The 11,734-nt window shown below is 39.1% G+C and overlaps 1 protein-coding gene across 2 annotated transcripts; it reads left to right on the top strand.

Annotated features, from left to right (window-relative positions):
* Positions 1 to 412: 412 nt before the first annotated feature.
* CBX3 (chromobox 3) lies at positions 413 to 11,197 on the top strand. Of its 2 annotated transcripts, none has more exons than XM_033420573.2 (6): positions 413 to 514; positions 1,941 to 1,992; positions 4,891 to 5,033; positions 6,475 to 6,637; positions 9,388 to 9,482; positions 9,834 to 11,197. In XM_033420573.2, the coding sequence occupies exons 2-6, from the start codon at positions 1,969 to 1,971 to the stop codon at positions 9,958 to 9,960; spliced, it is 552 nt and encodes a 183-aa protein (XP_033276464.1). In that variant the 5' UTR covers positions 413 to 514; positions 1,941 to 1,968; the 3' UTR covers positions 9,961 to 11,197. The 2 variants fall into 2 exon arrangements, with proteins under 2 accessions (XP_033276464.1, XP_004265701.1); XM_004265653.4 differs by lacking the exon at positions 413 to 514 and adding an exon at positions 619 to 765.
* The last annotated feature ends 537 nt before the right edge of the window (positions 11,198 to 11,734 follow it).

Raw genomic sequence — 11,734 nt, 5'->3', positions numbered from 1 at the left:
AGGAGCTTAATCTTCAGCCCAGAGGTCCAGCCCCCTCAACCCCGGAGGTGGTCTTTATAGCAACACTTTGATAATCTCCCCCCACCCTCGTCTTAAAAAAAACCTAGTAGCCTTCTCTACTGCCTTTTCCCTCCCCCACCCCTCCTCCTCTGCGCGGAGGACCGACTCGGCCCCTTCCGGAAACACCCGAAGCGGCTTCTAGTCAAAAAATTACACTTCACGCTCCACCAACCCAACCCTGTCCAACGCTTTTGGGGTCGACCTCGCGGGTAGTCGAAAGGGGCGCTCGTTTTTATTTCCCGATTTCCCCCCCCCCGCCACCTACCCACAGCGTTCGGAGGCACCCAACCCCAGGGGCAAGGAAGTGGGCGGAGTCCTGTTTTGGCGCCAGCCACTACTGCTGCAAACCAGGAAAAACCTCCGCCGAGACTTCGGTCACGGCCCTCAAACCCCCCCCCAACCTTCCCTCTCCCTCCCCTCCCTCCGGGGACCACCAGGCGCCACGCCACGAACGGTAAGCGCCACGGTCGCCACCCCCTCCCCCTCTCCCTCCCGGGCTCGGGCTCCCGGCGGGCACTGCGCGGCGCGCGCCCACCCCGCCCCTCGCGGCCGCCGGGCGTGGGCGGTGCCACCTTCCCCTCCCCCCGGCGGCGGCCCCGCGCGCAGCTCCCCAGCCCCCTCCCCTTCGGATGTGGCTGGAGCTTGAGGCGCGCAGGGCCGGAGACGGTGCAGACCCGGGACCCGGAGCAGCTCGGAGGCGGTGAAGTCGGTGTCTTTCTTTTTCTCTAGCTTTCACTCGGTGGTGTTGCTTAAGATACCATATGCGCCCCAGAGGCCCCCAGTTCCCCCGCTTCCCATCCCTTCCCCGCCCGACCCTGAATCAGGAGCTGGTGGGAAGGAAAGGAGAAGCGAACAGAGACCCCGCGGCGGGCCTGGCGCTGGGCCGGCGTCTGTAGTTGGTTTAGGGGACGAGACTCCTCCCCAAGGTTGAAAGCTGTGGCGACAACTGCCTTATTTCTAGACAAAGCGCATTTCTTTCTCCCCTCCCCCATCCCGGATCAAGAAGAGGGGCTCTCCTTCCCCTCCCGGCCTCGGTCGGCGACTTGGGCCTCCAGGGAGGGCGGTGCATTCTCCCGTATCCGCGCGGCCCGATGTCCGGAGGCTGCGGCGGGCGCTCCGTTACGTGGCCGCCGCCTGGTCGGGGGAGGCGCGGGCCCCGTGGCGCAGTGCCCTTGAGCCCCCGCGCCGCGGCCTTTGTTTCTCCCCGCGTGTGCGCTGACCACGAGGCCCGCGCTCCAGAGGGGGGGAGGGGGCGGGGCGGGGGCCGGGCGCTAAGGCCTTGTTAAGCCGAGTGGGGCAGGGGCTTGAGGGGAGCGGATGAAAGTGCAGAAAAGAAGTGATTTGGTTTCAAAAGTGGCACGAAATGGGACTGGAACATCTCGGTGTGTTTTTCCTTTAATTTTTTAACTAGTGATTGGAAAGGGAGGGTTGCTAAGAAGAAACCAGGTTGGGATTACATTACATAGGCGACTCTTTGGACTGTTAAGTGTAGAGGAGAAATACACAATAATTGGTTATTGTGATCGTTCGGGCAGTCGTTTGATTTTGAACCAAACTATTTGGCCATTTTTTTTAAATTCTGACTATGGTTATAAGTGGGATTTGGACTGGGGAAAAAAAATTGTCTATTTTTTACCTAAAGCTTTCTCGGGTACTAACGTGCCCGGTAAGGTTATCTAGGTACACTTGGTTACAACACTGATATACTCTTAGGCATGTATCACTAGTTTGTGCAGAATCTCAAAACTGCTTCTCTGTGGATTTGTATACATGTTTGATAACGTGAGTTACCTAGGTGGGGGTTGGAATCCAAACAAAGCTTATGTTTAGCTACTTTTTTGTGTCTTGCAAACTTTTTTAACTGTCATGCATTTTTCTAGTAATAGCTCTTCAAGTCTGCAATAAAAAATGGCGTCCAATAAAACTACATTGGTAAGTTAATGACAACCTAAAATATTTAAGGATCTAACACAAACTTTTTCTTCAAAAATTATAACTTTGCATCTCTGTGGTTGAGAAATTTACATCCATATATAGTTTACAGTCCCTTCTCTCCCCACTGTTATTATGGGGAGAGTTAGGAGCAAAAAGGAAATTACTACATTGAGATATTTATTGACTTGGTTTAATAGTGTCTTGATTCGTTTAGGGAAACCTAATCTTGGGAGAGTAGCACGAAATAAATTTTTACCAAGTATTCTTATCTTGAAATAAAGATACAAAAAGTTATGTGACCTGGAAGAATGTTAGAAGCATACACAGACAAAGCAATAAAGCCCTTGTTGATTGGCATACTATTCTCGAAATCACTCTACTGAATTCTAGAGAAAGCAGGTATTTTCAGCATTGCCCTGTTTAAAGAACGGTTACCTTGTACGCTTAGATGGAGACAAAAGTCATTGAATGTTTCGAATTGTTTTGGTCACTGTCATATTTCAAACTTGCTTATTCTAAAATACAGAAGGGTCTTTAAATCATTGCAGTGTGGTTTTTTTAATACACAACATGAAAAAACATCACACATACGTCCAGGAAAGAGGAAACTAGATCTTCTGCATCTTCTCTCCAGCAGTTTTGTTAAACCCACAGTTTGCATTCTTAGGCTTCATTAAAACTTCTGTAAACCTGTAGACATGTATGTATTCAGCCATGTCAACTTTGGAGTTTTAACATAGTCATTGGAATATTCACATAAAAATCACGAAATTCAAAGTTATGGTTCCCACGGTATTTAATTCTAACACATTGCGTTAATAACAATTGCAAGTATATAAAGGTGAGTGTAAACATCTAAATAAAGCAAAATGGTTTTGGTTTGTGTATTCTCCCCTTGAGTTTTGCAATATAAAGGGCACGTTGGTGATTTTTAATTTGTTTCATCATTAGATTGCACTTTAAAGTCAAACATCCTGAGAAACATTTAAATATAAAGCCTGTCTGGTGGCATAATTTATTCCCATCAAAGCCATCAATGGAAAAAGCACAAAGCATAATCTGTGCTTCCTCAGGATTGAACTGTCCTTCAAATTTCATAATCAGTAAACCAAAATGTAGATAATTAAATTGGCTTTACAATCACCAGTATCAGAAGTATTGGATGGGAAACGAAATAGCTGTCCCTGAGACTGTGAGGATGAGTATAGATACAGAAAGCAAATAGATGCTTCTATTAAAATTAAATTGCTTTGCATACAGTTTGATAGTCTTCAGAATCTACCTAACTCTGCATTTTAAAATAATTTTGTTAGTGTTGTGAGATAATGTGTGCTGTAATTTAAATGGGAAAGTGGGTGGATTTTCTTTTAAAAAGAAAAGGATGAGCATTTGAAACTAGTTTATGGGTGCCATAGTAGTAAATACTTTATTTCTTTGACCAAATTTTTTTTAGCTTTCATTTTCTGTGTTTGTTTTTGTTTTCCTGTTTACCCTGTTAGCCTCTTAGTTTCATGGACATACTTTTTTTGTTTTTCATTTAGGATCAGTGTCTGATAAGCTTTGGTCTATACCAGTTTTTCTTCACTCTTTCCACTACCACCATCATTACCTTCCTTGTACTGTACGGAGGCAGAAGGCTATTTGACTGGGTGCAGTACCCAAGTATCTTGACTAATGAAAGTTATAAGACCTGACATGGGGAATGGTATCCAACAAAATCAGGTGTTTGCTGCATTATTTAAGTTTCAGAGGATTTTTATTTCTTACATGTGTGTGTACACCTCTAAATGATTACGTATTTTTAAATGTCCTTTGCAGTCTTGAGGCATAGCTGTTAATTTTTCTGCTTACATGCTTTAGGAGGGATGACTTTAATGACTGAGCAATTAATTTTTTTTTTTTAATAGCACCTGTTTTAAGGTGAAATGATTCCAAGATGAACATAACATGTGGGATTTCCCCCCTTAATCTCTTAATAACCATTTCCGGGTTTTTTTGAAAGTTTATCCATTTTCAATAACAAATCTGTTTTGAGTTATTTGTCTGTTGAGCTTGGTCTCCTGCTTCTCTCAAAGAGTGTTATACCCAAAAAAAAAAAAAATCTAACCTAAAAACTTGTAAGTTAGTTTCATTGGCTACCACTTTAGAGTCTTTCTCTTGAGAAGCCAAGAAAAGGATTTTTTCACATTAGATAATTAAAATGATCCAGCATTTTGGCCTCTTAAAGTGACAGCATTATAGGTTTGTTCCGAGTGGTCAGTGACATTACGTGCAGAGATTATGGGGAAATGATCTTGTCCTTTTTAACCTATTTATGGTCTCATTGGTTGACCCTGCAACTGATATCAGGGTTCTGAACCATGTTTTTGTTCTGCAGTTCTCTTTTCTCTTAAATTGTCGAGGCTTTTAACATCGGTGTTTCAATTGGGAAAGGGGGTCTTAGTGTTTGGGGGCTGTAGTTTTAATGGGTCTATGGTTCACTAATAAGACCTGTCACTACTAGTTATTCTCCTTTGTATCATTCTCTAGTAGTTTCTAATAGTTGTTTGTTGCTGTCCTGTAGTTAAAATGAGTGAAAACTCTACAAAAATTGGTCTTGTAGACTACATAGAAATAAGACCAGGAAAAGATAAAACAGTGCTTTCAAAGAATGTTTTTGATTGTATTATTTCAGTGAAGGGTGGTGGGTGATAGTTTTGAGTTAAACCCACAGAATCAAGAATTCCTTTATTTTATTATCTGTTAACTTTTACCTTTTCAGAAGGTATCTGCTCTGGGATATAGAAGTGGAAATTTAGGTGTCAAATGCAACGGTAATATAAGTACTCTAGCCTTTAAAATGTACTGAAAAAATCAAAAAAAGACATTTCTTAAATCTGTCTTGTTTTGTTTTAGCAAAAAATGGGAAAGAAACAGAATGGAAAAAGTAAAAAAGTCGAAGAGGCAGAACCTGAAGAATTTGTGGTAGAAAAAGTACTGGACCGACGTGTAGTGAATGGGAAGGTGGAGTATTTCCTGAAGTGGAAGGGATTTACAGAGTAAGAGATCTCAGTGCTTTTATTATATGTTTAACTGCACTTAAGTAACATTTAAAATTTGTTTTTAGTCTAAGATGTTTTTATCCATTTTCTGTAAGTTTCTTTAAATTTAAAAGCACCTTTAACCCAGGGTATCTTGTTTGAGGTATGTTTAAAAAGAGCCATCCATGTCTTTTGCCTGCAGTGGTAACCTAGCAGATTTGAGTCTAGTTGATTACCTTGGAGAGTCAAATTTATATAATATAGAGTACAGTTTGCTTTTTAATGTCTTTGGATACTGTGCTACCAAGAATACCTAATGTACACGGTTTTCCTACAGAGGACATTAAAAAATAGTGAAGCTATGTAAGGTATACTAGTAGGTCTTAAACAGAAGTGCTCATCATAATTCAGATCCTACACTAGGTTTACTGTATCTTAATCTCTAAGAAGTAGAATCTGGGCATCAATAGACCAAGTTGTAATCAGAGGTTAAAAGTATCTTTCCTAGCATCTCTAAAATGATTTATTTCATTCTGTCTAGTTCTGTAAAGGCTTTCTGGATCAGAGCACACAAAGTTAGCAATCTTGTAACTAGTGGTGTAGGGTGATCTTACTTTCACATTTGGTAATTGATATTCATTTTCTTTCCAGCCCTTCTGAAAAACACATGGAAATGGTCATCTCTGCCATATATCAGGGATTGGCAGACTTTAATAAGAGTCACATAGTAGATAATCTAGGCTTTGTGGGCTTCTGTCACAGCTATTCAATTCTGAGAATGCAGTACAAAAGCAGCAATAGGCAATACGTTAAACAGATGAACATGGTTGTGTTCTAATAATGCTTTTGTTTATGGGCCCCAAAATTCAATTTCATATGACTTTTACTGTGACATTTTTTCCCCAACCAATTAAAAATGTAAAAAACAGTCTTAGTTTGCCAGCCATACAAAAGGCTGGATTTGACTTTGAGTTGCCAACCCCTGTTTTATATCACTTCCCAATTTGAGTACCCAGCAGAAATTGAAAATACTGTCTCACATTTGAGAGCGCCTCTGAATTGCTGTGTTTTAAAACACAGTATTGGAGGCCTCAACCCTAAGAACAATCTGATAAAGTAATTTGAGGTGGGAACCAGGAATCCACCTTTTTTAAAGGCTCTTCCAGAGGAATTCTAAAGTGAGTTGTCCGCATAACTTGGAAAAATATTGGTTCCAGTTATTCTGCTAGAGTCAGATTCAGTTAACCTTGGAGGTAATAACGTTGCCCACTTAGTACGAACTGTGAAAGTAGACACAAAAGGAAGTATAGATTTCCTCAAAAGAATGTGAGGGGAGGGGGGAAATGATTAATATCTGCAGTACAGAGGACTTTTTGTCAGGTATGTATTAAATGGATCTGGATGATGGTGATGAACCATGTTTAATTGAATGAATTTTTTTTTTTTTAACTGAACACAGTGCAGACAATACTTGGGAACCCGAAGAAAATTTAGATTGTCCAGAGTTAATTGAAGCATTTCTTAATTCTCAAAAAGCTGGTAAAGAAAAAGATGGAACAAAAAGAAAATCTTTATCTGACAGTGAATCTGATGATAGCAAATCAAAGAAGAAAAGAGATGCTGTACGTATAAAACATTGGCCAGCAAACTGGCTTTTTGTAAAAGGATGACTTGATTTTTCAAATGCTTTTTAAAACTCAAGTACTTTAAAAATATCATTAAAAGGCCTTTGTTAAATACTTAATATTTAATATTTGGGACAGAAAGGATAGGCATGGTTTACCCTACATTGTGTAAATGTCTAGTAAGTGCTTACACCACTTAAAATTGTGCTAGTGTTACTTTGGATAGATTGATGAATTTGACTTCAGATCAGACAATTTCCTCTGATCTAGACCAGTTGTCTTAAGTAAAAACAATACAAAATTGATCATTGAAAATCCCTTACAATACAGTGAAAACAATCTACATAGCACATTTTGATTATAGATCATTAGTGAGTGGTAGTGACCAAAACTTTGGCACATGATCCTTGTATTGCCAAACAGTACTTTGATTTTGAAGTATATAATCTTGGATAATAATTTTTTTTATTAATTTTTATTAGCATAAAATGAGATAATTGGTTCATTCACTGCATGTGTATTTTGAGCCAATCTTTTCTTCGTTGATTTCTTTGTGGCTTTGAGCAAATTACATAAATCCTTGCTTTTACCCTCAACTTTAAAACATACTTGTCCTGCCTTATGGCCTAACACGGCAATTTGGGAAAAGGTCTTGGGTCTAAATTACATCTAGGCTTAGGGACTAAACATACAATACAGATTTATTGATAAGGACTTTGGATTTAAAATTTGATCATTTGGGGCTTCCCTGGTGGCGCAGTGGTTGAGAGTCCGCCTGCCGATGCAGGGGGCATGGGTTCATGCCCCGGTCTGGGAAGATCCCACATGCCGCGGAGCAGCTGGGCCTGTGAGCCATGGCCGCTGAGCCTGCGCATCCGGAGCCTGTGCTCCGCAACAGGAGAGGCCACAACAGTGAGAGGCCCGCATATCGCAAAAAAAAAAAAAATTTGATCATTTGAACTAGATGCTAAGTACTTCGCAGTCCATTATTTATTTATTTATTTTTTTGTCTGTGTTGGGTCTTCGTTGCTGCATGCGGGCTTTTCTCTAGTTGCGGCAAGTGGGGACTACTCTTCGTTGCAGTGCGTGGGCTTCTCATTGCGGTGGCTTCTCTTGTTGCGGAGCACGGGCTCTAGGCGTGCAGGCTCAGTAGTTGTGGCACATAGGCTCTAGACCACAGGCTCAGTAGTTGTGGCACACGGGCTTAGTTGCTCTGAGGCATGTGGGATCTTCCTGGCCCAGGGCTCAAACCCATGTCCCCTGCGTCGGCAGGTGGATTCTTAACCACTGTGCCACCAGGGACATCCCAGTCCAATAACTCTTAATGACAGTTCTGTCAAGATCATAGGTATTACCCTCATTTTTCACAGAAGGGAAACAGAAGTGAGCTACAAATTTGGTTCTGAACACTTTAGCAGCCAAGGCAAAAAGGTAACAATCTTAAGAATCAGTTGTAAGTAAATTGGAAGTCAACCACATGCTCAACAGAAGCACTGTTTAATAACAATAGTCATCCTGTATTGAGCCCTCGTAATGTGCCAAGCAGTGTTCTAAATGACTTAATTTGCTTTTCATATACTTTAAAATTTCTATGAAACAGATAGTATTAATTGTATGTATTTTATAGAAAGTGAACCTGAATCACAAAGAGGTTAACTTGCCCAAAGCCACACAGCGAGTGAAGGTTAGAGTCGTCATTATAACCTAGGCAGTCTGACTCCAGAGCTCGAGGTAATGATGTGAAAAGTCTCATGGGGAGAAAGGATTTGTTATGTAAGCACTTCTCTTTTTTGGTCTCAAGCCCCCTTTACACTCTAGAAAATTATTGAGGATCCCAAAAAACTTGTTTATATGGATTATAACTATTTGTACTAACTGCATTAGAAATTAAAGTAGAAACTTATGCAGTTTTGTATATTCAGTTAAGAATGACGAATACTATTACATGTTATTCATAACTTTTCATGAAAAATAACTTTAAATGAGAAGAGTGGCATTTTACATTTTTGCAAATCTTGTCAGTGTCTGTCTTAATAAGGCATTAGTCCTGTATTCGATTTGCTGTGCTATGTTGTTTGGTGGAAATATGCAAAGACAATCTAAAGTCACAGATACATGAAAAGAGGAGATCTTGCAGATAAACAGATACTCCAGAAGGTCTCAGGCATCCCCAGGAGTCCCTCAGGCCACAGTTTTGGTTTATACTAAGTATTTTATAAGGTTTACTGTAATTCAGATTGATTACAATACTGATTAGTCTCATTTTAAAGTTTTTATTACTTTGCTGTTGATAGTTTCTGTGTGCTTTAAAAAATAACGTGGGTAATTTAGAGGATTCCTAGAAGTAATTTGAAATACTGACTTTCAAGAATTTATAATTATTAATTGATTTAGAATTACCAGAAAAAAAGAGATTGGGGTTTTTTTCCTGCCTTTTGGTGTCTTTGAATGAAGAAAGTTTTGTCTGTTTTCTTAATTTATGATTCAGAATATTTTAGACATCCAGATTTGTTTTTTCTGCTTGTAAGTTTAATGGAAATTAATATGTGTTTTAGTACTAAGTATGGGCTCTTGCTCTGGTCATTTGTTTCACCATCAGAAGGTTTTTATTTAAAAGTTATATATCATGAAAAAAAAAAAAGTTATATATCATGAAAACAAATTGGAAGTTAACATTGTTAGTTTGCTCTCTGAAAAAAATGTGTGGGAACATTTATGTAAATAATCATTTAACCTCTTTTAAATAGGCTGATAAACCAAGAGGTTTTGCCAGAGGTCTTGACCCAGAGCGAATAATTGGTGCCACAGACAGCAGTGGAGAATTAATGTTTCTCATGAAATGGTAAGTGTGTGGGTAATTTCTGTTATATTTTACAGTCAGAATAGATAATGTTTTTTTAAAACTTGTGAATTTTTAGAAAACATATCTACCTAGGTTTTATAAATAGTTGAGCATCATTAGGTAGAGAGTAATTATCTGCTAGAAGGATGATTCTAGTTACTTTGCTAAAACAACAAGTGGCAAACTGTGGCCCGTTTTGGAAAATTAAGTTTTATTGGAACACAGCCACAAGTAACCACATAACCCTGAAGCAATACCTTTTAATTGAGTTATGATCCTTAAGTGAATGGTTATCAATTGACAAAAAACAGTTTAGACTTTTTAACTGAATTTTTTTTTCCCTCACAACAGGAAAGATTCAGATGAGGCGGACTTGGTGCTGGCAAAAGAGGCAAATATGAGGTGTCCTCAAATTGTAATTGCTTTTTATGAGGAGAGACTAACTTGGCATTCTTGTCCAGAAGATGAAGCTCAATAATTGTTTGCATTGCTTTTTATATATATTTATATATATATATAAAATCTGGTTCTTGGTTTTTTGATTTATTAGTGTGAAGAAATAACTACATTCTAATGAAAGTCAAGTTTGATATGTTCGTTTTGAAGTAGTATTGGGGAAGTTGTTGGGTTTTGGGGGGGTTTTTTGGGGGTTTTGTTTTGGGTTTTTTTGCATCTGTAGCACTGGTTACTTTGAACAAATAAAAGCTTTCTGTAGTTGCTTCCTTTAGCAGAAAAGAAAAGCAAGCTAAAGTTGCTTCCTTTAGCAGAAAAGAATAATATACCATGGTATATTATTTCCTCTGCATTAGAGAACAGCTTTTCTAAATGTTGGGGAAAATCTCCATAGTCATTACTCAATCACAATTTAGAATTTGCATTTAACTCATATATGCCTAAGGACCATTCTGGGTTTTCTGTATGTGTATACATAAAATACATATGTAAATGGTTTGGGGTTTTTTTGGTTATTGTTTAAACACATTTACCGAAACAAAAACAGCCTTTCACAACCATGGATGAGCCCATGTTTCTGGGGTTCTATCATTTTGAGCAATATAAGAAATCACTTCAACTTAAATTGAAAATTTAAGTCTTAACCTTTCAAATTAAATAATTTTGTAATTAATGAGACAAATTAAACAATTTAAATTGGATAAGTTTTTAAAGCAGCCCTATCAGAATCTGCATCCATATCTACCATCATATAAATGCAGTTTTATATGTAAAACCTCCCCGAAAGGAAAATTTTATCTCTGTCAACCCAAATGAAAAAAATAGAAAAATTCTGGTATGTTTTCATTAGCCAAGCAAGACTTAGTTAAATGGACACTTAAAGCTTCCTCTTGGCAAACTATTCTAAGAAGTTGAAATCCGTGTGCTGTATTTAATGAAAGACTGTAATACATGCAATGTCTCAGACTTGTTAATGGAAACCTAATCAGATGGTTAGAGATGTTGGCAGTTTAGGATCTGCAGGAATAAATGAGTGAACAAAGTTTTCTAATCTAAACTTGACCTGCATGTTTTTTCAAACTTTACCCCAACCCATTCCTTACATGTAGGCTCAGTCTTCTCAGTATTTTGGGTTACTGGTTCAGCAGAAGCCAGGAAAAACAATAACTTTGTAGTAATCAGAATGTTATTCAACTGTATATTGTTTACTTTATTGTAAATACTGGTGAACAGTGGTCAATAAATAGTTTTATATTCCTTTATGTGATTGATTAGACTTTTTTTTTAATCTGATGACTTTATAGTGGGAGTAGAAACACATTCACTGTATTAACTTCATATTTGTAAATAGTGTGATATCACTAAGGCATTAGAGTACCTGTTTTAGATCCTTTGAGTTTAGGAATTTCAAGTAGAACATGTATTAACACAAAAAGGTTTTCTTGTTAAAATGAGTTTCAGGGGACTTCCCTGGTGGCTCAGTGGTTAAGAATCTACCTGCCAATGCAGGGGACACGGGTTTGGGCCCTGGTCCAGGAAGATCCCACATGCTGCGGAGCACATAAGCCCGTGTGCCACAACTACTGAGCCCGTGTGCCTAGAGCCTGTGCTCCTCAACAAGAGAAGCCACTGCAATGAGAAGCCCACGCACTGCTACGAAGAGTAGCCCCTGCTCACCGCAACTAGAGAAAGCCCGTGTGCAGCAATGAAGACCCAACGCAGCCAAAAATAAATAAATTTATTTAAAAAAATAAGTTTCAGGTGATGCCTAAGAGGAACTTGTTTCATTAAAGTGAAAT

The sequence above is a fragment of the Orcinus orca genome, chromosome 9 (assembly GCF_937001465.1).
Source record: "Orcinus orca chromosome 9, mOrcOrc1.1, whole genome shotgun sequence".
Taxonomy (NCBI): domain Eukaryota; kingdom Metazoa; phylum Chordata; class Mammalia; order Artiodactyla; family Delphinidae; genus Orcinus; species Orcinus orca.
Note: the sequence above shows the minus strand (reverse complement) of the source record. Positions and strands in the feature narration are given on the sequence as shown.

Bases quoted from the DNA above. Each gene is read 5' to 3' on its own strand.
- CBX3 (XM_033420573.2), top strand. From the start codon at position 1,969: ATGGCGTCCAATAAAACTACATTG. The intron at 1,993-4,890 runs GTAAGTTAATGA...GTTTTGTTTTAG, and splicing joins CGTCCAATAAAACTACATTG to CAAAAAATGGGAAAGAAACA. The intron at 9,483-9,833 runs GTAAGTGTGTGG...CCCTCACAACAG, and splicing joins TTAATGTTTCTCATGAAATG to GAAAGATTCAGATGAGGCGG.